The sequence below is a fragment of the Vulpes lagopus genome, chromosome 11, assembly GCF_018345385.1.
Source record: "Vulpes lagopus strain Blue_001 chromosome 11, ASM1834538v1, whole genome shotgun sequence".
In the NCBI taxonomy this organism is placed as follows: Eukaryota; Metazoa; Chordata; class Mammalia; order Carnivora; family Canidae; genus Vulpes; species Vulpes lagopus.
Genome location: NC_054834.1, coordinates 57829947 through 57850650, shown reverse-complemented (window position 1 = coordinate 57850650; position 20704 = coordinate 57829947). Strand labels below are relative to the sequence as shown.

The 20704-nt window shown below is 50.5% G+C and overlaps 1 protein-coding gene across 1 annotated transcript in view; it reads left to right on the top strand.

Annotated features, from left to right (window-relative positions):
- Window positions 1-19250, top strand: part of NAT10 (N-acetyltransferase 10) — a 37456-nt gene extending 18206 nt beyond the window's left edge. The window contains exons 12-29 of the mRNA XM_041722893.1: window positions 1032-1168; window positions 3969-4093; window positions 4561-4711; window positions 5007-5103; window positions 5964-6080; window positions 6914-7015; window positions 7111-7185; window positions 7739-7855; window positions 8764-8897; window positions 9095-9143; window positions 12585-12681; window positions 12760-12870; window positions 13810-13982; window positions 14449-14568; window positions 14848-14946; window positions 15330-15403; window positions 16183-16266; window positions 18466-19250. Coding sequence (XP_041578827.1) covers window positions 1032-1168; window positions 3969-4093; window positions 4561-4711; window positions 5007-5103; window positions 5964-6080; window positions 6914-7015; window positions 7111-7185; window positions 7739-7855; window positions 8764-8897; window positions 9095-9143; window positions 12585-12681; window positions 12760-12870; window positions 13810-13982; window positions 14449-14568; window positions 14848-14946; window positions 15330-15403; window positions 16183-16266; window positions 18466-18574 — 1971 coding nt within the window. The 3' untranslated portion in view covers window positions 18575-19250. The remainder of the gene's footprint in view (window positions 1-1031; window positions 1169-3968; window positions 4094-4560; window positions 4712-5006; window positions 5104-5963; window positions 6081-6913; window positions 7016-7110; window positions 7186-7738; window positions 7856-8763; window positions 8898-9094; window positions 9144-12584; window positions 12682-12759; window positions 12871-13809; window positions 13983-14448; window positions 14569-14847; window positions 14947-15329; window positions 15404-16182; window positions 16267-18465) is intronic.
- The last annotated feature ends 1454 nt before the right edge of the window (window positions 19251-20704 follow it).

The window sequence follows — 20704 nt, the reverse complement described above, 5'->3', positions numbered from 1 at the left end:
GTTAACATGCGCTTGTCCTTTCTCGGCCTGCCTTGATACTCAGCATTTGTTTATAAGATTTGTCCAGATTAAAGCTTGTAGCTTTGATTGATTAGAAGCATTATATGTTTATACTACTGTTTATGTTTCTAGGAGTGGAGCGGTTGGATTTAGGGTATGCATAGATTGCCCCCTTTATTAGATTTTGCTAAGTTCTCCTTTTAGGTGGATCCCTGGGTGGCTCAGCGGTTTCGCGCCTGCCTTTGGCCCAGGGTGCGATCCTGGAGTCCCGGGATGGAGTCCCGCGTCGGGCTCCCGGCATGGAGCCTGCTTCTCCCTCTGCCTGTGTCTCTGCCTCTCTTTCTCTCTCTATGTCTATCATAAATAAATAAAAATAAATTAAAAAATAATAATAAATAAATTCTTCTTTTTAAAAGTATACCAGTTTACCTTTCCACCAGCATTTTTGTTTTTAAATTCTTGTTTTCCTCAAGTTCTTACCAACATGGATTGTTTTATGACTATTTAATTTTTACCTGTCTGCATGCGAAATGGGATCTCCGTGTTGTCTTTGGCATTGCACTCATTTCTAGTGAGGTTGTATGTCTTTATGTTAGTTGGCTGGTCAGGTCAACTGTAAAATACCTCTTTGTGACCTTGCACCAACTTTAAAAATAGCAGGAAGCCCTGAAGAAACAGTGCTATCAGTATTAGGCCAGGCACCAGCCAGGGCATTTTTCCAGATTTCCCTGATCTTTCTCTCAAGCAGCTATCAGGTAGGTATTTCCTTCACGTTACAGGCAGAGTCTGAGGCTGTGAGGTTAAGTGACCTGTCCAGGGGCACGTAATTGGTGGTTGAACTTCTGAACCCAGGTGTCTGGCTCCAGGCCCATTCTGTTTTCTCCTGTCAAGGAAAAGTAGAAAGGAGGAGTGAAGGGAAGAAGAACTGGGTAGGCGGAGGTAGGACAGAGAGTGGCCTTTATGAGGCCTCAGGGATCACAGCCATGGCCCTGGGGTGGCTGGGTCATAATAGAAGCTTTTCTTCCCCACAGTATATACATCCTGCAGATGCTGTGAAGCTGGGTCAGGCTGAGCTTGTGGTGATAGATGAAGCTGCCGCCATCCCCCTGCCCCTGGTGAAAAGCCTCCTGGGTCCCTACCTTGTATTCATGGCATCCACCATCAATGGGTAAGCACCTTGAGTGGGAATCCTTGCTCCCGTTGTAGGCTCTTGCCCGTTAGGTGGCATGAGTGAACATGCCTGGGTTGGGGCAGGTGGGCCCAATTCCCGAAGTCAGAGTCGTAGGAGCTGCGTCAGTCTCTCCTGGGGCTTTTGCCCACTGGAGCCAGTCTCTTTAATGAGTGGTGCCCGCCTCTGGTCTGACCGTAAATAGGCCACATGAGACTGAAGAATTTCATAACCCAGGTGGTAAGGGTCTCATTCTGTCTCTGGGCCTGATTAGGTGCCAGAGAGCACACAGCAATACTAATGTCATCTATCTTAGAGTGATGTGAAAGTAGTGTTACAGCAACTATTAAATTAGTATAAGACAGAAGTCTTTTTTTTTTTTTTTTAAAGATTCATTTATTTGAGAACAAGGTGGGGGGGGTGGGGCAAAGGGAGGGAGAATCCTAAGCAGACATCCCCGCCACTGAGCATGGAGCCCAACATGGGGCTCAATGCCACCACCCTGAGACCATGAGCTGAGCCAGAACCAAGAGTCAGATGCTTAACCAGCTGAGCCACCCAGGCATCCCCAAGACAGCAGTCTTATAATGGCTCAAGAGCTTTGTTTAGATACTCAAAATATTTAGTTTATGCTTGCTGTAGAACCATTAGGAAAAATAGGTAAGCAAAAAGAAAAAGAGAAGTTACTGATAGTATCACTGCCCAAAGAGATAACTTCTGTTAGAATTTTGTTACACATTTTCTACGCATTTATTTTATTTTGAACAAAAATGTAAACATAATTTACATATTTTTTAAATTTGCTTTTTAATGTAAGAATATAGTGTGTACTCTTTCTAGGTCAATAAATGTATCTTCGATATTGAAAAGATTTCTGTGTGGAAATCACATCTGGAAGAGCTAATTCTGTGTTACAGATTTATTAGGGTGTCTGCTTACACTGAAAATATTTAGATAAAAAGGCTTTACTTTTTTTGCTAACAGTTTTATTGAGATATAATTCATATACAATTTACCTACTTTGACAGTGTGGTTCAGTGGTTTTTAGTATCTGCCCAGAGTTGTGCAGCCAGTCCCACAATCCATTTTCACCACCCATAAGAGAAAAGCCATACTCTTTACTTATCACCCTCTAGTCTCTCCCTAACCCCCACCATAGGGAACTGCTAGTCTGCTTCCTGTCTCTATAGATTAGCCTATTATAGACAATCCATATAAATGGAGTCATACAATAAGAGGTCTTTGGTGACTGGCTTCTTTCACTTACCATGTTTTCATGGTTCACCCATTTATCTTGTATAAGAATTTCCTTCCTTTTAATGGCCAAATAATTTTTCATTGTATGTTTATACACATTTTGTTTCCATTCGTTGATGAAAATTTGAGTTGTTTCTATCTTTTGGCTGTCAGGAGCTGCTGTGAACATTTGTGCATAGGTTTTCTATGTGGGCATGTTTTCAGTGCTCTTGGGTATACACACACACACACACACACGTGTGTGTGTGTGTGTGTGTGTGTATATACAGATCTAGGAGTGGAGTTACTGGGTCAGATAGTAACTTTATGTTTAACTGCTTGAGGAACCAACTAGACTGTTTTCTCAAGTAATTGCACCACTTTAAATTCCCACCAGCAACGTATGAGGTTTCCAAGTTTTCCATGTCCTTGCCAGCATGTGTGTTTATATGTCTTTTTGATTATAGCCATCCTAGTGAATGTGAAGTGGTGTCTCATTAGGGTCTTCATTTGCATTTCCGTAATGGCTGATGATGTGGGGCATCTTACCATGTGCTTATCTGCCATTTGTAGATTTTTAGAGAAATAGCTATTCATATCCTCTGCTCATTTTTCTGTTTGATTTGTCGTTATTGTTGAGTTATAAGGGTTCCTTATATATTCTAGATGGAAGTGCCTTACCTGATTTATGGAAATTTTCTTCTTTTATTTTTTTCCCCCACTTTCTTGAAAATGTCTTTTGAAGCACAAAAGAGTGTTTTCTTCCTTTTTAAATAAGTAAATGGAATTCCTTTGAGAAAGCTTTGTTACATGTGGCAGGGAAGAGAATAAAATAAAATACCTCCAACTTCCCATTTTCTGACCATTTTCTAAAAATAGTATTTGAGTAAAAGGGAGTGTTTATAGAGTCTTTAAATTTTATCAGTGAGTATCATGGGGTGATGTAATCCTGAATAAAAAACAAGCCCCACTGAGCACTGCCCCCACATGGTCACCTAGGCTTTGATCGAAGGAGGAAATACAAATGAGAGGACAGAGAGAAGAGGGTTTCTTTTTTTCCCCAAATTTTTGCTGGTTGTTTTATGTCACTTTCTCCATGAAAGTAGTGATGAAAGGAATTGCTGAGGTGGTGGGTTTATTTCTTGATTTTCCAAACTGGAAGTGCTCTCTGCCTGTCTTCAGGTGCGTTCCTTCAGTGGTGCTCGCTCACTCACTGACCATTCAACAGTGTCCCACATCATGCTGAAGGCTTTCCTCACATCATCTTGGCAGTCTTTACTTTTGTAATTCACAGCACTGTCCTTCCTGTGAGGTGTGTAGAATAATCCTTTTGAGGATGAGGCTTAAGACTTCCTTGCCCAGAGGTGCTAAGTAGTCACCCCAGACTTGAACCCAGGCCCTGCTGGCCCCCAGCTGAGCCCCCACACTACCTCGTCCTCTGTGGCCATGCGCATGCTCTGGACGGGATTCTAGAGGGCAGCAGGATGAGGAAGCTAGTTCTCCATCTTCTCCAAGAGAGTGCATTCGGGATGCCTTGCCTAACGGCCTTTGCTTTTGCTCCTAGCTACGAGGGCACTGGCCGGTCCCTGTCCCTCAAGCTGATTCAGCAGCTGCGTCAACAGAGTGCCCAGAGTCAGATCAGCACCACTGCTGAGAACAAGGCCACAACGACAGCCAGACTGGCATCAGGTACCCCCAGAACTCTGAATGGGCCCGTCCACAGCAGGTCCCTACAGATTCTCTTGTGGGATCGTCTCCTCATGTCACCATGGGCGATACCAGACTGTCCTTCCATCAGGCATGGAGGTTAGGTCTCCACAAGGTAGAGTTGCTTTCCTCGGCAAACAGCAGGCCAGTGACCGGATGGAACCCTGACCTGGCCTTCTGGGTCAGGCCCTTGTTTGTCACTGCCTCGGAGCATGGTTGCAGTGACTTGGTGTTATCCCCATGGGAATTGGTGTCATGGCAAATTGAACACCCCTAGGATAGTTTAAAAACCACTCAGTTTAAATTCTCAAGCCATATTTACACGGGCGTGTGACAAAGAGAAAGTAGAACATTTGCCTTGCTCTTTTAGACAAAGCACATTTAATAATTGTTTTTCCTCGTGTGTGTGTGTGTGTGTGTGTGTGTGTGTGTGTGTGGTTGGGGAGCAGTGCGAACCCTGCATGAGGTCTCCCTGCAGGAGTCCATCCGATATGCCCCTGGGGATGCAGTGGAGAAGTGGCTGAACGACCTGCTGTGCCTGGATTGTCTCAATATCACCCGGATAGTCTCGGGCTGCCCCCTGCCCGAGGCCTGTGAGCTGTATCCTCTGGCGTCTGGGCCCTGTTATGGGAGGGTGGGGGGGAGTTGGGGGCGAGGCAAGCATTGAACAGAAGGTCTCAGCCTGTTCCATAGGCTGCTACTCCAGGGAGAGGGGGAAGTTGAACATTCTCCGTTTCCTTGCTCTTCCTTCCCTACAATATGGGGTTTCTATGGAGGACACAGGGCTCTTCCTTCCAGGCTGGAGGCAATCTGCGTATCCAGGTCTCTTTTGGAAGCAGTATGCCCTATTTTGGGCACTCTTTGATAAGTTTTAGTTGCTTAACTCCAGACTCAGCTACTACGTTAACAGAGATACCCTCTTTTGCTACCACAAGGCCTCTGAAGTTTTCCTCCAAAGGCTAATGGCCCTCTATGTGGCTTCTCACTACAAGGTAACTGCAGCTAGCTCTCGGGTGAACTTCAGCTCTGACAGTCTCCTGTTTGGCTTTCCATATCTGTTATTACCTGGTGGCTCAGGTGACCATTGTACTGGGACTTAGGTGTCCTGATGTTGTCAAGGTCCACTGATCTTACTGGAGAGATTGCATTTCCTGTTGTTGTTTAGGCCTGTCCTGGGCTTCTAGCTTTGCTTCCAGAGTGGAGGCAAAGTGAAATTCCTGCACGTAGCTCCGTGCTTGGTAGCTGGGGAGGGTAGAAAGCTTTGCCTGTTTTAAACCAGGTTCTTGTGTTTCTCACTTGTCTGCTAACCAGTTAGGTTCAAATGACGTGGCAGTTGTTGTCTGGGGGTGCTGACCCAGCCTTGTACCTCTGGGCTATTTTTAAGGAGTGCCAAATGAGAATTTAGAGTATTCGAAAGTCTTCAACACTGAAGGGCATGTTGGGAAGAACCCTACTTGAGGATCTAGGTAGCATTTTTATGAACATCCTTCAACGGAAACCTGAAGAGTTGGTGTTAGAAGTGGTGATAGGTTTTCTTGAAATAGCCTCTTGGCAGGAAAAAGTTCACCCCCCAGCTGTGAAATCCACAGTGCTGACGAAGTAGTCCCCTGCCCTCCTCCACAGCATCAGCACTCACGTAGAGATGACAGCAAACACATGGGGCAAAGTTCCACCTAGGCCATTTCACACGGTCTCGGGCTGGCTGGCCCACATACTAGAAAAGCACTTAGCTGGATTTCAGCCTACCGCTTGGCATTGGGGAGGGCGGTGCTCTGGTCAGCCGAGGACTCTGGCCTCTCGGGTAAAGGACAAGAGGAGTAGTTCTCACCAACTCATGTTTGTGCCCCCACAGAACTCCCCCAATGATCTCCAGATGCTTTCTGATGCACCTGCTCACCATCTCTTCTGCCTCTTGCCCCCGGTGCCCCCCACCCAGAACGCCCTTCCTGAAGTGCTTGCTGTCATCCAGGTACGATGGCAATGATTTGGGGAACACTTAGGAATCAAAGATTAATGGCTCAGTAAGTGGCACGGGAGGGAAGGTGTTGATTCTTGGCATGGAGCCAAGTAGCTGAGCGATTCAAGGCAAGCGATGAGGGTACACAGAAGGAAACCACCACTGACGGAAACCCAGAGCCCCACTATGGCGGAGAGGTGAAAGTCAGAACAGGCCACTTGCATTTTGACTTAGGGCTCCTCCTGAAACAGAACTGTTTTTGTCTGTTTTCCCCCTCTATTACCAAAGCAATACATGTACTTCTAAAACGAGAAGATACGGATTGGAAAAAATAATATTTTAAATGCCTGGCATATACTTACCATTTCTATATTATTTTCCCTTTTCATAAACATGGGATCGTAGTGTTTGGGGCTTGCTTTTTTTTTTTTTGCGCAATGTGTCGAATATTTGTAATCTGCATAGTTTTCAAAGGCTGCATTGCATTTCATTTATGCACGTACCATCCTGTGTTTAACCATCCTCCTATTAGACGTTAGCGTCCTTGAGAATTTGCACTGTTTTGTACAGAGCCGCAGGAGTGCACATATGCACACTATGTAGATTTTGCTCTCTGGGGCAGGAGGATGTCTATCCTGCCTCGTTCCTGAGGGTATCAGGATGCCCACTGGGCGCGGTAATGAAACTTCACTGGAAGTGGAGGAGTCTGATAACAGGGTTAAGCCTGAACTGGAGTGGAAACAGCTGGCCTCGTCGGGGAAGCAGCAGCAGAACATTGAGGATGTTTTGTGAGTGGGCTCTACACCTACTTCTGGCCTGTCTGCCCTGTCCTACTGTCCCCGTAGGTGTGCCTCGAGGGGGAGATTTCCCGCCAGTCCATCTTGAACAGCCTATCTCGAGGCAAGAAGGCTTCGGGGGACCTGATTCCCTGGACAGTGTCAGAACAGGTGCTGTGCTGTCCCTCATACCCGCACGTGAGTGAAGCTGGCAGTGTCGGAGGATGTATTTGATGCTCACTTACTGGCTTGTGTCTCCCACACAGTTCCAAGACGCAGACTTCGGCGGCCTGTCAGGTGGAAGGGTTGTTCGCATTGCTGTTCACCCAGATTATCAAGGGGTAACGTGTCCTCGTGCCTCTCAAATCTGCTGTGCTTTATTAGCTCAGCTGTGTTGCTGGCAGCTCGTTAGGGCAGGTGTATTTGGTTGTTTGGATGGAAGGTTGGTCAAGGAGTAAGCAGTTCTAGGGACTCCTTGGCCATGGACAGTCTCCCAAGGATTAGGGGTTGGCGGGTGGATGGACTGGTTGTATATACTTGCTCTTGTGAAGACAGGACACTTGTGAACCTGACCTACTTACACAGTTACCTCCTGTCTCTTAGAAATCCCCACTGAGGAGTCAGCTGTGGAGATGTCTGTTTTGGGCTTGCTGATCTGTGGACCAGAAAGCCCAGCCAGCCATCTTCATCCTCTTGCTCAGGCTAGGTGGTGTGAAAGTGAAGGTCATAGTGTGCTGGTTCTTTGGGTCTCTGCTTTGACCTCAGTGAGAGATTTCATTAATTCTCTGTCAAGTGTAGTTTGACTCGGAGTGAAGGCTTCCTGGAAGCAGTAGGGGGTGTAGAGGGGTTTAGAGAGATTGAGAACATTTGTCTTCCTTTTGTGCTTGCTCACAGATGGGCTACGGCAGCCGAGCTCTGCAGCTGCTGCAGATGTACTTCGAAGGCAGATTCCCTTGTCTTGAGGAAAAGGTCCTTGATACGTCACAAGAAATTCACACCATCAGCAGCGAGGTAATTGCCATTGGCTGAACTCCTTGTTCCCAGGACAATGGTTCTCTGAGTTTTCAGTATCCAGAAGTGTTCAGTGGTCTTTGCCCTCTGAGCACTAGCAGATTTCCTCCTGTTTTGGAGAAGCTGCGGCTTCTCCAGCTGGCCTCTGAGTTGAGAACCTCCAACCAGCATCATCAGCATCACCTGGAAACTTATTAAAAATGCCAGTTCTTGAGCCTTGCCCCAGGCCTCTGAAATCAGAGGGTTGGGTGGGGCCCCGTGATCTGTGTCCCAGTGAGCTCCCGGGTAATGCTGGTGTGTGCTCCAGCTTCACACCGCCGCTCGGCAGACTCCTCATGTCACCGAGCAAGTTGTGTCTTTCTTGCTAAGATGCTTAACACCAGGGACGGCGACAGGTTTGCATGCACGGTCACTTGGTTTTCACTGTGTGCCTATTCAGGCAGGCAAGGGGCTTGTATTTAAGGTCTGGCCTAGAGCTTTGTCACTTCCCAAGTCACAGAGCCACCTGGTAACAGACCTGGATCTTCAGAACCCTATTTCTGTCTCTTTTTACATTTTTAGGTATTTAAAACATAAATTTTATTTAAATTCAATATGCCTATGTATAATATAACACCCAGTGCTCATCCCATCAAGTGATTTTTAGGCATTTTGAAACCGTGTGACCATTTTCCTGAATTCTAGGTTTGGAGCAGTTTGCTTTCATGCATGTCCAGGTGTTTGCTATACTTGGGCATGACCACTCGAGCTAATTAATGGTGCCTGTATTTTAAAAACCAGGGAACAAAGAAACCTGTCCCAGTTTTTGCTGTGTTTAGGTCAGAGCCTGGTACGGTGCGGGTGCTTGGGAATGTCACTAAGCTGCTGCTTTGCTGGGTGGACTGGGTTCTCTCCCTGGTATCCTCTAGGCCGTCAGCTTATTGGAAGAGGTCATCACTCCTCGGAAGGACCTGCCTCCCTTACTCCTTAAGCTGAACGAGAGGCCAGCCGAGCGCTTGGATTACCTGGGTGTGTCCTATGGCTTGACCCCCAGGCTCCTCAAGTAAGCATTTGCCTGCCTCCCTTCCTGGTGTCACCCCATGGCCTTGGTGTCCCGTAAACGAGATCCTGTGGGTCGTGTGGTCTGCCTTTCCATCCCGTGTGCTTATCAGCCATCTGTTGACTGCCCTGCCTGTCTTCATGGGTCAGTCAGTGCATTTGGGGGGCACATGGTGACCTGCTTTCTTCGTATCTTTGCAGGTTCTGGAAACGGGCTGGGTTTGTTCCGGTTTATTTGAGACAGACGCCGGTGAGTGAGGCAGAGGAGGGGTGTGGGTTTGCAGTTACAGTTGGTGACAGGCCTGTCCTTATATGAGCCCTGGTGACTCTTGCTGTGCTCTGAGTACGTGTGCCTGTGCCTCCAGGAGGATTGTTCTGATGGGCAACTAACAGCCATCCTCCCTGAGAGGCCATGTAGTCCCACACTCACTCTCATCTCGTGTGGTGCCCACCTGGTGTGTGCCTGGCTTTGTGCATGATTACAAAATGGCAGAAGTGCCCATGCACTTCTTCACTGAATTCTGGAATGCTGCAGCTTCCTTCAATTTGAAAATAAAGCAGTGTTTTTAGGAGAGGGTTGCAGGTGGGCAGATGCCTATTATAAGCTGGTATCTGAGGGAGGGCTATGACTACGTGGATGACCAAGCCATGGAGATTATGGAAGGAGGAGTTACTGACTGAGAGTCCATAAAAAAAAATCCATTCATTTACGCCCTGCCGTGAGCAAGATAAATCACGAAGCTTATTTTTTTTTTTTTTTTTTTTTAAGATTTTGTTTGTTTATTCATAGAGACACACACGGTGGGGGAGAGAGAGAGAGAGGCAGGCAGAGACACAGGCAGAGGGAGAAGCAGGCTCCATACAGGAAGCCTGACGTGGGACTTGATCCCAGATCTCCAGGATCACACCCCAGGCTGCAGGCCACGCTAAACCGCTGCGCCACCGGGGTTGCCCATGAAGCTTATTTTCTAATGGGTAGAAATGGGTGACAAGAAAGTGAAAAAAATGAGAAATTTTCAGATCATGCTATGTGCCATGAAAAAGACGACTAAACACTGAAACTGTAGTGTGCTGAGTGGTCAGACTTCCGAGGAGTGTCCTTTCCAACTGGATCCTGAATGGCCATAGTGGACTGGCCATTCCCGGAGAAAAAGGGGTTTCCACACAGCGGCTGCAGCAAGCGTAGTAGGGCCTGAGGTGGAAGTGAGTGGGTGACTTGAAGGAGACAAAAGAAGGCTGGCGCAGGTCCTGGTGGGGCAGTGAGGTTGGGTAGGGACTCTGTTTTCCTCCTGTCCAGTTGGAGGAAGATGTTGAGCTGTGACTGCCATGGAGACAATGGACGGTGGTGGTCTGAGAGTGGAGGCAGGGAGATGGGTGGCTGAGAGGACATGGTGAAGGTGGAGAGAAGTGGCGGAGACCAGGTGTGTTTTTGGGGGTTGAACTGATGGATTGAATTGTAAGATGAGGGAACCGTTAGAATTCCTAGGGTTTTGGCCTGAGAGTCCAGGTGAGAAACTGGAAGGTCTGGAGGTGTGCTGTTTGCTGAGAAGAGCTGCTGGAGGAAGGACAGGTCCGGAGGTCACAGTGGAATGCTCTGGCACAGTGTGAGGTGCTTGTCCGGTACTTGATGGGAATATGGGACAGTTAGTTGCCTATGGGAGTCTGGCGCTCCAGGGAGAGGTTGGAGCGGGAGATGGAATTTGGGGGCATATTCTCAAGAGCATTTATTCCCTGGGATCGAGGACTTTGTTTTCTTCACACCTGTAACCCCAGCACTTAAGAGCATCTACTGGTAGAGTAGTACTGTGTTCAGTTAATACTTTGGTTCAGTGAATGACTACGTTTTTAAAGTTACTGAAAACTGGGACTGAAAGTCTACTGAGAAGAGGGTGCGTCCTGGACTCTCCAGCCTTCAGAGGAGTGGGTCAGAGACAGGAGCGGCCTTGAGCTGGAGGAGAAAGTAGGGGAGGGTATCAGAAGCCACGTTTAACCAGTGTTTCAGGAAGGGGGTGGTGCTTGGGTGGCTCAGTCAGTTGAGCGTCCAGCTCTTTTCTTTTTCTTTTTTCTTTTTTTTTTTAAAGATTTTATTATTCATGAGAGACATATAGGCAGAGGGAGAAGCAGGGTCCACGCAGGGAGCCTGACATGGGACTCGATCCCGGGCCTCCAGGATCACGCCCCGGGCCAAAGGCGGTGCTAAACCACTGAGGCACCCAGGCGTCCCGAGCATCAAACTCTTGATTTCAGCTCAGGTCATGATCTCAGGGTTTTGAGATCCAGCCATTTTGGGCTCTGCAGTAAGCTCAGTCTGCAGGAATTTCCCCTCCCCACCTCTCTATCCCTGCCCCCATTTCATCTGCGTGGGTGTGTGTCTACTCTCAAAAAAAAAAAAAAAAAAAAGTAAAAGGGAAATCTGTGGCTGTGGGAGAGCAGGTAAGCTAAGGACAAATGGCCAGTGGACTTGCTGGCAGTGTTGATTAGAGGGAAAACCCGCTGCTGTGGAGCTGAGGGATTATCCCCACTGGAAAGAAGGGCAAGTGAGAAACTAGATGATTTTTAAGGGAAGCAAAAGGGAACAGAGAAACCCAGGTAGCTGCAAGTACATCAGCATTAAGTGGAGTTTGTCAGATGGAAGATTCTAGAAGATATTTTACTGCAGGACATGATTATGTAGAGATTGGGCAAATAATACAGATGACGGGGGTCTGATGGTAGAGGCAAGGGGAGCAGGACCCTGAGTGCAGGAGGAGAGGTGGCCACCTCGTCCTTCTCAGCAACAGGGAAGGCAGACAGTTTGGGCACAGAAGGTGTCGGTCAGCTGGTTGAGTTCGTGTTGGGAGGATGATGTTCTCTCCTGGTTGCTTCTGTTCTCCCAGGGATGGGAGGCTGTCAGCTGAGAGAGGGTGCTGGAGGTTTGATTCTTGGAGCAAAGTCAGTGTCCAAGGACGGTGCCCATTTGAGTGTAAAGTGGGCCTGGTGAAGTTCATGGGCTGTTGGGCTCTTCAGTGTGGCCACAGAGCAGCTCCCGGATGGGCCGGGTCCTCGGTAGTGAGCTGCATTGCGGTGGGGCTGCAGATTGGCCGGTCAGCTGCGAGGAGAGTGCAGACGGTTGCGCTCAGCAGAGACCGTGGTTTATCCCTGGGCTTTTGTGCTGCGTGCCGCTTGTCTGTGACATGTGGGTGTTCTGTGAATGCGCTCTGCTCGAAATGCATTAGATATTTCCATGGTGTGGAGTTTAGTGGTGGTTGTGTAATAAATATTTAAAAACCCGTGCCCATTATTTTAGCACCTAAAGAAGCTTGCATTTGCAGGCTGATTGCCACTCGGAATTCTGGGTTTGAGGGTGTGGAGGATAGGATCATGTGGAATTTAAGCTGTAATGACTGTGAGTTCAGAATCTGACTGGATGTGTGCGAGTGGCTCCCTGGGTCCAGAGCGGACCGCGTGCTGGGACGATCTGAACCGCTCTGCTCCGCTGCCGTGGCACCTGCCGGGAAGTCACAGCACCAAGTGGCCTCTGACAGCTGTCGTGGGGGACGTGAGGCTGTGGGGAAGGTGCGGGCAGTGTGTGGAGGGCCCTCTCCCCGCTGCAAAGAGCGCGTCCTCCTGCCCTGCCTGCTTGCCCTTCAGCAATGACAGATGCTTCACGAGAGGGCGTTCTTGGTGCCAAGTGGGCATTTGTGTTTCCCAGAATGACCTGACTGGGGAACACTCGTGCATCATGCTGAAGACGCTGACGGAGGAGGATGAGGCTGACCGGGGAGCCTGGCTCCCGGCCTTTTGGAAAGGTAAATTGGATGGGAAGGGGGGCAGTGAGGTAACAGGCTGGGGGCCCCCTGACCTCTGACTGTGGTTGTATTCCACAGACTTCCGAAGGCGGTTCCTAGCCCTACTGTCCTATCAGTTCAGCACCTTCTCGCCTCCCCTGGCTCTGAACATCATTCAGAACAAGAACCTCGGGAAGCCAACACAGCCCGGTGAGCTGGGTGGACTGGTGCAGGGGGCTGGTGGGGGTTTGGTTTGTGGAAGGAGGAAGTGAGGTGAGGTGGAGTGTGGTGGGTCCAGGAGGAAGGCTGGCTTGGGAGTTGAGGGGACAGATTCTAGGCCTGCATCTCCCACTGAGCTCCCCACTCCTTTCCACCCCGCCCCTCGCAGACCCTGCTCTGCCTTATGGGCACTGGTGCCCATAGTACCTTCCATCTTCATGACAAGACTTTGGGGAGGTGATTTGACTTCAGATGTCAAACAGGTCAAATAGGTAGTTAATTATGTAAGTCCTGTGAACTAGGGTAACCAGCTCAGTTCTGAGGAGGCTCGGTCTCCTCATTCATGAAACTGTAAATAAGCACATGCGCCCAACCTCATGTGGCTAACACATGGAAAGTGCTTTGGACCTGTAAGTTCTGCTCGAATATTTAAAATATTAAAAAACAGATCATTAGTATTAACAGCTGTAGATTTTTTTGTTGTTGCTCATTATGTGTGTGTCGCTTTTTTTTTCTATTACATTTTGATGGAAAAAATCTGTGTTCCTTGAACTGAGCAGACCATACACACTTTCTGTGAAGCTGGGTCCTGAGTAGAAGTGGCAAAGTGGGGAAGGAGTGTTTCCTTGGTCTGATGTGTTGGTGCATGAAACTCTGAGCAAGGGTTGTGTGCCAACCGTCCCTGCGTGGCCTGGAGTCACCTCCCCTCTGCAGGAGGAAGGTCGGGGCTGCCCGGGGTGTGTGTTTTGTTGGGGACAGGCGCATTCAGGCGGCTCCTCCGCTGCTCTGCTCTGGTTCAATCCCCGTGGAGGAGCAGCTGCCAGTGTGCCCCCCTCCCTGGGGACCATCATGTGTGTTATCTGGGATTCTCGTCAGACCTTGCGAAGACATCCGGCTGCCCTGACCTGTCTGGCTCTGTTCCATGTACAGCCCTGAGCCGGGAGGAACTGGATGCCCTCTTCCTCTCCTATGACCTGAAGAGGCTGGAGATGTACTCCCGGAACATGGTGGACTATCATCTCATTATGGACCTGATCCCTGCCATCTCCCGGTTGTATTTCCTAAACCAGCTGGGGGACCTGTCCCTGTCTGCCGCCCAGTCGGTAGGTTATGTGCTGCTTGTGTGATGGGCCTTGGCTTGGATGCTTTGATGTGATTTTGTGCATGTAATTGCCTGCGGTTCTGATAGGTGGGTAGTGTTCTCTCCATTTTACAGGTAGGGACACTTAGACTCTACTCAGTCATGTGGAAGAGCTGCGGTCTGATCCCACACTCTCCCCACCTGCCATACTGCCTTGATTCTCACTGTAACTTAGCAGAAGTTAGGGGTACCCTGAAATTCTAATGCAGCCCGGAAGCAGCTCTTGTCAAGATAGTTTGAGGATTTCAGGAAGGGGGAACATTTCTTGGTGGTTTCAGTAATGGGATGAAAGAAAAGATGCCAGAATCGACTGTGCCGGTTGATACTTGGTACCAGATAGCTGTGGTCAAGAGAGAGTGGTTCTGGTGCCATTTTAATGGGCAAGGGCCTGTCCCAGTGGCCACTTCAACAGATTTTCCATCCTCCAGGCTCTTCTCTTGGGAATTGGCCTACAGCATAAGTCTGTGGACCAGCTGGAAAAGGAGATTGAGCTGCCCTCTGGCCAGTTGATGGGACTTTTCAACCGGATCATCCGCAAAGTTGTCAAGGTACTATCAGCCCAGGTCAAGGTTTGGGTCTGTTTCAAATAATTTAACAAACTCACTCCCAGCCTTAAGATAAATAGATGTTAGTTAACATTTGGCTGTGTTTGAGTGTGCTGCGCACACACACATGAAGACCTAGGGGGCAGGGCTTCAGTTGTGTCTGTTGTGTCCCATTGCATGTGTGTGCTCTGTAGTACGTGAAGTGGGTGTTAAGTGACCCGCGGCCGAGGGGCTGGGTCTCTGCTGCAGCTTCATCTTCCGCCCCCGGCCCTTGTCTTGCAGCTGTTCAGTGAGGTGCAGGAACGGGCCATCGAGGAGCAGATGGTGGCCGTGAAGGACGTGGTTATGGAGCCCACAATGAAGACCCTGAGTGATGACCTGGTACGCTCCTGCTATAGGCCTGGCCCTGGGGCCGTGCACCCTGTCCCCTGGAGGAGCGTGCTTCGCCCTGACCCGGTGGTGGCGCTCTATAGGTGGGAGCGAGCTCCCAGCACCTCCCTGCCCCGCTTGCGCTCCGGCTCTCCCTCCTTGGCTCTCCCTCCTCGACGAGCATGTCCCACTGCACGTGTGCACACCATCCGGCAGCTGCTGCCGACAACTTCCCGATTGTCCTTTTAGACTTTTCCAAATGCACATTTTATAGTCCTGCATCTGGTGGTGGAGCTGTGTGCTCCTCCCTGGGGTACTCTTGCCCCTTCACCTTTTTCTGTGCTTCGTCCTCTGCTTGCCTCTGACTTACTCTGTCTCTGGGGCTTGGACTGCAGGATGAAGCAGCAAAGGAATTCCAGGAGAAACATGAGAAAGAAGTGGGGAAGCTGAAGAACATGGATCTCTCTCAGTAAGGCCCCTGCGGGGCTGGTGGGGAGTGAAGGCTCCGCCTGGGCTGTGAGGACCCTCAGGCCTGTGTGCAGGCCTCTTCTGATCCCCCTCCTGGCGCCCTGGCATCTGTTGCAGGGCACTCTTTTAGTTAGGGCACTCAGTTAAATTAAACTTCCTCCTTCACTATTTGCAGAATTTTGGAGGGTTTTTCCCTGAGGTGCCTTGGGAGGGGGATGCTGAGTGAGGAGCATCCACTTTCAGTGGCCATGCTACTGCCTGAGGCACAAGACTCCTTTCTCTGGTACCCTCTGCGCACTAGGACTCCCGGTCCCCTTGGAGCTTCAGCCTTCTGGCTGTTGTCCGCTCTGTGGACTGATGGGAATAATGGCTCTAGAATTAGTGGCTTCTGAGCCCTCTGACCTGCAGCCCCGTGGCTGAGGCGGCTGTGCCCTCTACTTTGAGCTCTCAGGACCTCGACCTGCTAGCACTGCTAGATTCCAAGGAGGTGGGGCAGGGAGGCCTGAACCCAGGGCCTGTGAGCACATGCCCGAGGGTGGGAGTGAATGGGCGACTGTGGGGCGACCAGAGGCCCCCGACTCCCGCAGGCCTGCTCCTTGGGCGGAGCCCGTCTCCTGGAGCTCGGCGCCGGTATTCCCTTGCCGTCTGTCCACACCGACGTAGCTCTCCTGGCTTCGTGGCAGCGTGTGTCTGGAGAGAACATGTAGCTGTCGTCTTGCAAGCAGTCCCTTCTTGTAGGCAGGCTTTGAGTTTTGTTTTTTGTGTTTTTGTTTTCTAAAGATACATAATCCGTGGGGATGATGAGGAATGGAATGAAGTCTTGAACAAAGCGGGACAGAATGCCTCCATCGTCAGCCTGAAGAGGTGAGGAGGGCCCCGTCGGCCCGGACGGGAGGTCTTCCGGTTTCTCTGCTTCTCTGGTGACTCACTAGGAAAGAAAGCTTTGAGAGACGATCCCCTTCTCCTTCCTTGGAGGGTTGCTGCTTCGGGATCCTGTCTCCGACAGACGGGGCGGGGCCACGGGGCCGCTGTGGCCTCAGTGTGGTGTCCCGTCACCCTCGGAACAACAGGGGTGGCTCTTTTATTACCAGCGCTGCTTTCAAGGTGAAGTGACTGAGGCCGCGGGGTGTTCAGTAACTTCCGGAAAAGCATCCAGCCAGTGAGAGGCGGAGCCGGGCTGGGGCCCAAGCGTCGCCACTGCCCACTGCCGGGCTGGAGTGTGACCTCCCGCATTTCTTGCTCCTCCTGCTGATGGTTCTCCTAGTCTCCGGCCTTCGATTTCTTCAGCCTCCTAAAAATCGAGGGCGCCCCCTAAGGGCTTTTGTTTATGTGGGTTGTATTTATCGTTATTTCCCACATTAGAAATGAGAAACCGAGAAAAACCACTCATCCAAAATTAATAGTCATGGACTCTCTATTGTTTTGTTGTTTTAAAGATTCTTGGCCACAAAAATCTTAGGGTGTCACTGTGTTATGTTTTTTTGCAAATCAGTACTGTTTGGCTTAATAGAAGGCAGCTGGCTCATCTGTGCCCACATTCGGTCTGGTGCCACTGGAAGAGAACAAAAGTGAAAGGCAAACTTATTTATGTCGTTATGAAAATAATTTCTACCTTGGGGCCCACCTGGAATGGAATGGTCTGGGGGATCTCAGGAGTCCCTGAACTCTGCTTTGAAAACCTTCCTGTCCAGCTGCTTCTCTGCAGAGAGGGGAGTATTTGTAGATAATGGCTTCTTGGGCCAGAACCTTCCTCAGAGTTCCGTTGGGAGGAGAATGAGGTGTCCCCTGCCCTGGGCCTAAGAGATAAACTTCCACATCTGGTTTGGGGTTAGTAGGAAGGTGAGTTCTTGGCATTGCCAGAGGACAGGATCCCTTAGAGGATTTATCTGGAAAGCCAAGTCTTGCGACTCTAGGAACTGTAGATCCTGTCTCCTGCAGTCTCTGTAAGTTACTCTGGTATATTGAAGGTTCCAGCATTGGTGCCAGCCTCACTCCCCAGATGCTCTCCGATGTGGCCCAAGAGCCTGCTATCCGTGGGTCCTAGTTTCTGGTTTGGACAATACGGCAGATGCACCCCAATGCCCGTGATGGCCCCGGCCTCAAACATGGGGCTTTGACTGGAACAAAAGGCCGTGGCATGTACTTGATGTGGGTGCAGTTGGTTCCCAGCTCCTCCCAGTTTGGCTCGCCCTGCCATTTGTTCGGCTGTTACTGCTGGTGAGGGGCCTCCCGAGTTCCCTGACTTTTGTGGTAGTTGGTGCTTTGAGGGCTCCGAGGAAATTGCCCTCTTGGAGGTACACACACTATCTCTATCTCTGTGTCTGTCTCTCTCTATCTCTATCTATCTCTATCGTCATATCCTTTGAGGCCTTGCTCCCCTAGCCCCAGGTCAGGTCATTCAGGTGATGTTAGTGGTCTGTGGATGCTCTCCGCCTAGGGGGGTGCTTGTTCCCAGGGCAGCGGGCCGCTGAAGAAGAGCTGTAGCCCGTAAGCGGGAAGGAAGGTGGCCATTTGCTGAATGGCAGCACTACCAGGCTGGCCAGCTGGAACGTAACCTGACTTACTACTCCTTGGGTTTCCTCTCATTTAGGAAAACTAAAATAATGCCACATTGGAAAGTATTATCAGGTTTTCCTGGGAGTCTCCTGCTTTATATTAGAGACTATCCTTGGGGTCATCGGGATAGTACGTCTGCTTTCCAGGGTAATCCTGAGTGGTGAGTGCTGGGAGGGAATCTTCCTTGGGACGCCTTAGATTTTTCTTGAGGCTTTGGGAGAGAGGCGCATGAGCAGTACTCCAAAGAGAACTCCGATTTCAGATGTTAAGGCAGAGATTGTTGTTGGGTCTGAGGAAGAGCCTGGCCAGGGCAGGAACTGGGTCAGCACGGCCCCCCAGCCCATCGCCTGGCTTGCGGAGAACGTCTGTGTCTAATGTCATTAATGTTTCGGGCGGTGGAGACCCTTTCAGACCAAGCAAAGCACCCTGAAAGATGGTACAGATCTATGCATATTTCATTTTCTTCCTCTTTCTACTCATGGTTTGTTTGTTTTCTCCCCGCTCCAGTGACAAGAAAAGGAAGCTAGAAGCCAAACAACCCAAAGAGAACAAAAAGCTGAAGAAAAACAGAGACATGAAGAACAAAAAGGATCTGAAACTGAAGCGGAAGAAATAGCGTGGGCATCGGTGGCTGACGCGTAAGGAGGCCCCCCCCGCCCCGACTCCCTGGGCTGTCCCTGGCCGGACCGGGCGGCCGCCTGGATTGTTAAAAGCAGCAAGAGTCCCCACGAGAGCCGGAAGCTGGCCGGGAATTCCATCTTTGGGCTGAGCTTGGCTTAGGGCAACGTCACTAAGTGGACTGCCGGCCCACTTGGAACTCGATGGCTGGGCAGACCTCCGGCGCTGCCAAGGGCCTGTCTCCTCTCCTGCAGTCCAGGCCTTTTCCCTCTGGAAGTTCCTATTTTTGCTCTGGGCCCAGCTGTTTTACCTCCTCGCACATGTAGGAGCCACACTGACTCTGGTCCTTTCTCAGGCGTCAAACACAGTTTTCTGGTGATGCCCAGGAGGCACCGGTGCAGCCCTGGCCCTCTTGTCGTGGCCTTGTCTGCACACTGTGAGGCCTAGAGCAGCAGAGCTCTGGTCCCTGTTCGTGCCCTGGGGTTTGCCGTAAACCCTTCCACTCCAGGCTCCACAGGCCTGCTGCCCCCTGTCCCAGAAAAGCCTGAGCTCTTAGGCTTGAGTCCCCCCCAATCTGTTATTTCATCCATTTGGAAAAAAATGTTGGGCAAGACCCTTTTGCTAGCAGGGGTGAGGGAGAGAATCTATTTTTAATAAATAACAAGCTGGAAAGACCAACTGCCTCTGGGTGCTCATTGGCTCCATGTAGGTGGAAGTTGCCCCTCGCCCTGTTGCTTCTGGTGGGTCCTGGCTGCCAGGTAGACTTCAGAAAGTGTGCCAAGGCCAAGGGTGGGCAGTGGCCCGGGCTTCCCAACCCGGAAGCCTGGGGGAGACGTGGCTGGCACCACCTATGCACGCTGTGGTCCTTCGGAGGGACGTGCTGTGGCTCCTGGGAGCTAGCTAGCTGTGCTTTTCCTCCCGAGCTCCTGTCAGGTCGTCCCGTTCCTTCCCTCTGTTGGGGACAGAAATTATATGGTGGCTTCACACATACTCTGGCATGTCTGATGGTAGCCTTTCCTGGTTCCAAACCCAGTACTGTGGTGCTGAAACCTTGACCCTGAAGGTCCTCTGCTGGTTTCTGATCCCTGCCCCTGAGTACGAGAGAAGCTCAAGGTGGAAGTCAGCTCGGCTGTGCCCTCGTTCTGGTCACGCACGCGAGCTGATGGCGGCTCCCCAGCAGTCTTCAGCTTCCATGCTTGCTCTTCTTTTTATCTGGAAAATTCACATGGAGGACTTAGTTACTGATCTTCCTTGTTTTTTCACAGAATTTAAAAGGTCTTCCATTGAGTCCAAAAACCCTTTTCTCAGCCATGATGTGTCCTCCAGGTTCCTAGAAGTCTAACTCCCGGCAGGGAAGGAAGGGGAGCTTCTGGACCAAAGAGGTTTAAGTGCACACCACCCCGAACTCGCTGCCGCAGCAAGGAAGACAAATTCCCTGGACTAGGGACACCCCTGCACCGGTCTGCACAGGCCTAGGGGCCGTGCGTCTCCTGGATCTGCAGGTTCCCGCCCGCAGACTCCATTAGGTCTGCAGGAAAGTTTGCTGAGAGGGGCAGCGAGAATAATTTTTGATTCACTTTTTTCAGGTGAGTGCCTGAGCCTGTCTTTCAAAGAGGATTCTCTTAGGGGAGAGGCTTTAAGCAAAGTCAGAATCCTGGATGGTCCAAGCTGGATGACTTCTTCAAAACCATGGGGCCCAGAGTGGCTCAGCCCTCCTGCGGCCTCTCCAGCCCTGAAGCCTGGCTTGTGCTCCGCTGCAGGGTGCAGGGAGAGGTGCACCTCCTGGCTCTGCCCCAGGTCTCGCTGTGGCCTTGGGCATGCCCCCCTTACCTGTGCCCGTGGTCCGGGCGCACGGCCGGGAGATGGAAGTGGTGGCGATCGCTCCCACCTCCTGGGCCCTCGTGAGGAGTGAGGGGAGTCGGGTGTGAAGAGTGCACAGTGGTGCCTGATGTCCGGCAAGTGTTCCAGAAGTCTCTGTCATGTGGCCCGCTTCTGCATAACCAGAGGAGCTGCTCGGTGACTCACGAGCGCTAAGACTTCGTCAGACGGGCTTTGTCGAACACTGAGACCCGAGCTGAAGAGCCCCACTTGGGCAGCAAGGAGACACACCCTGGGGACAGACCCGTCG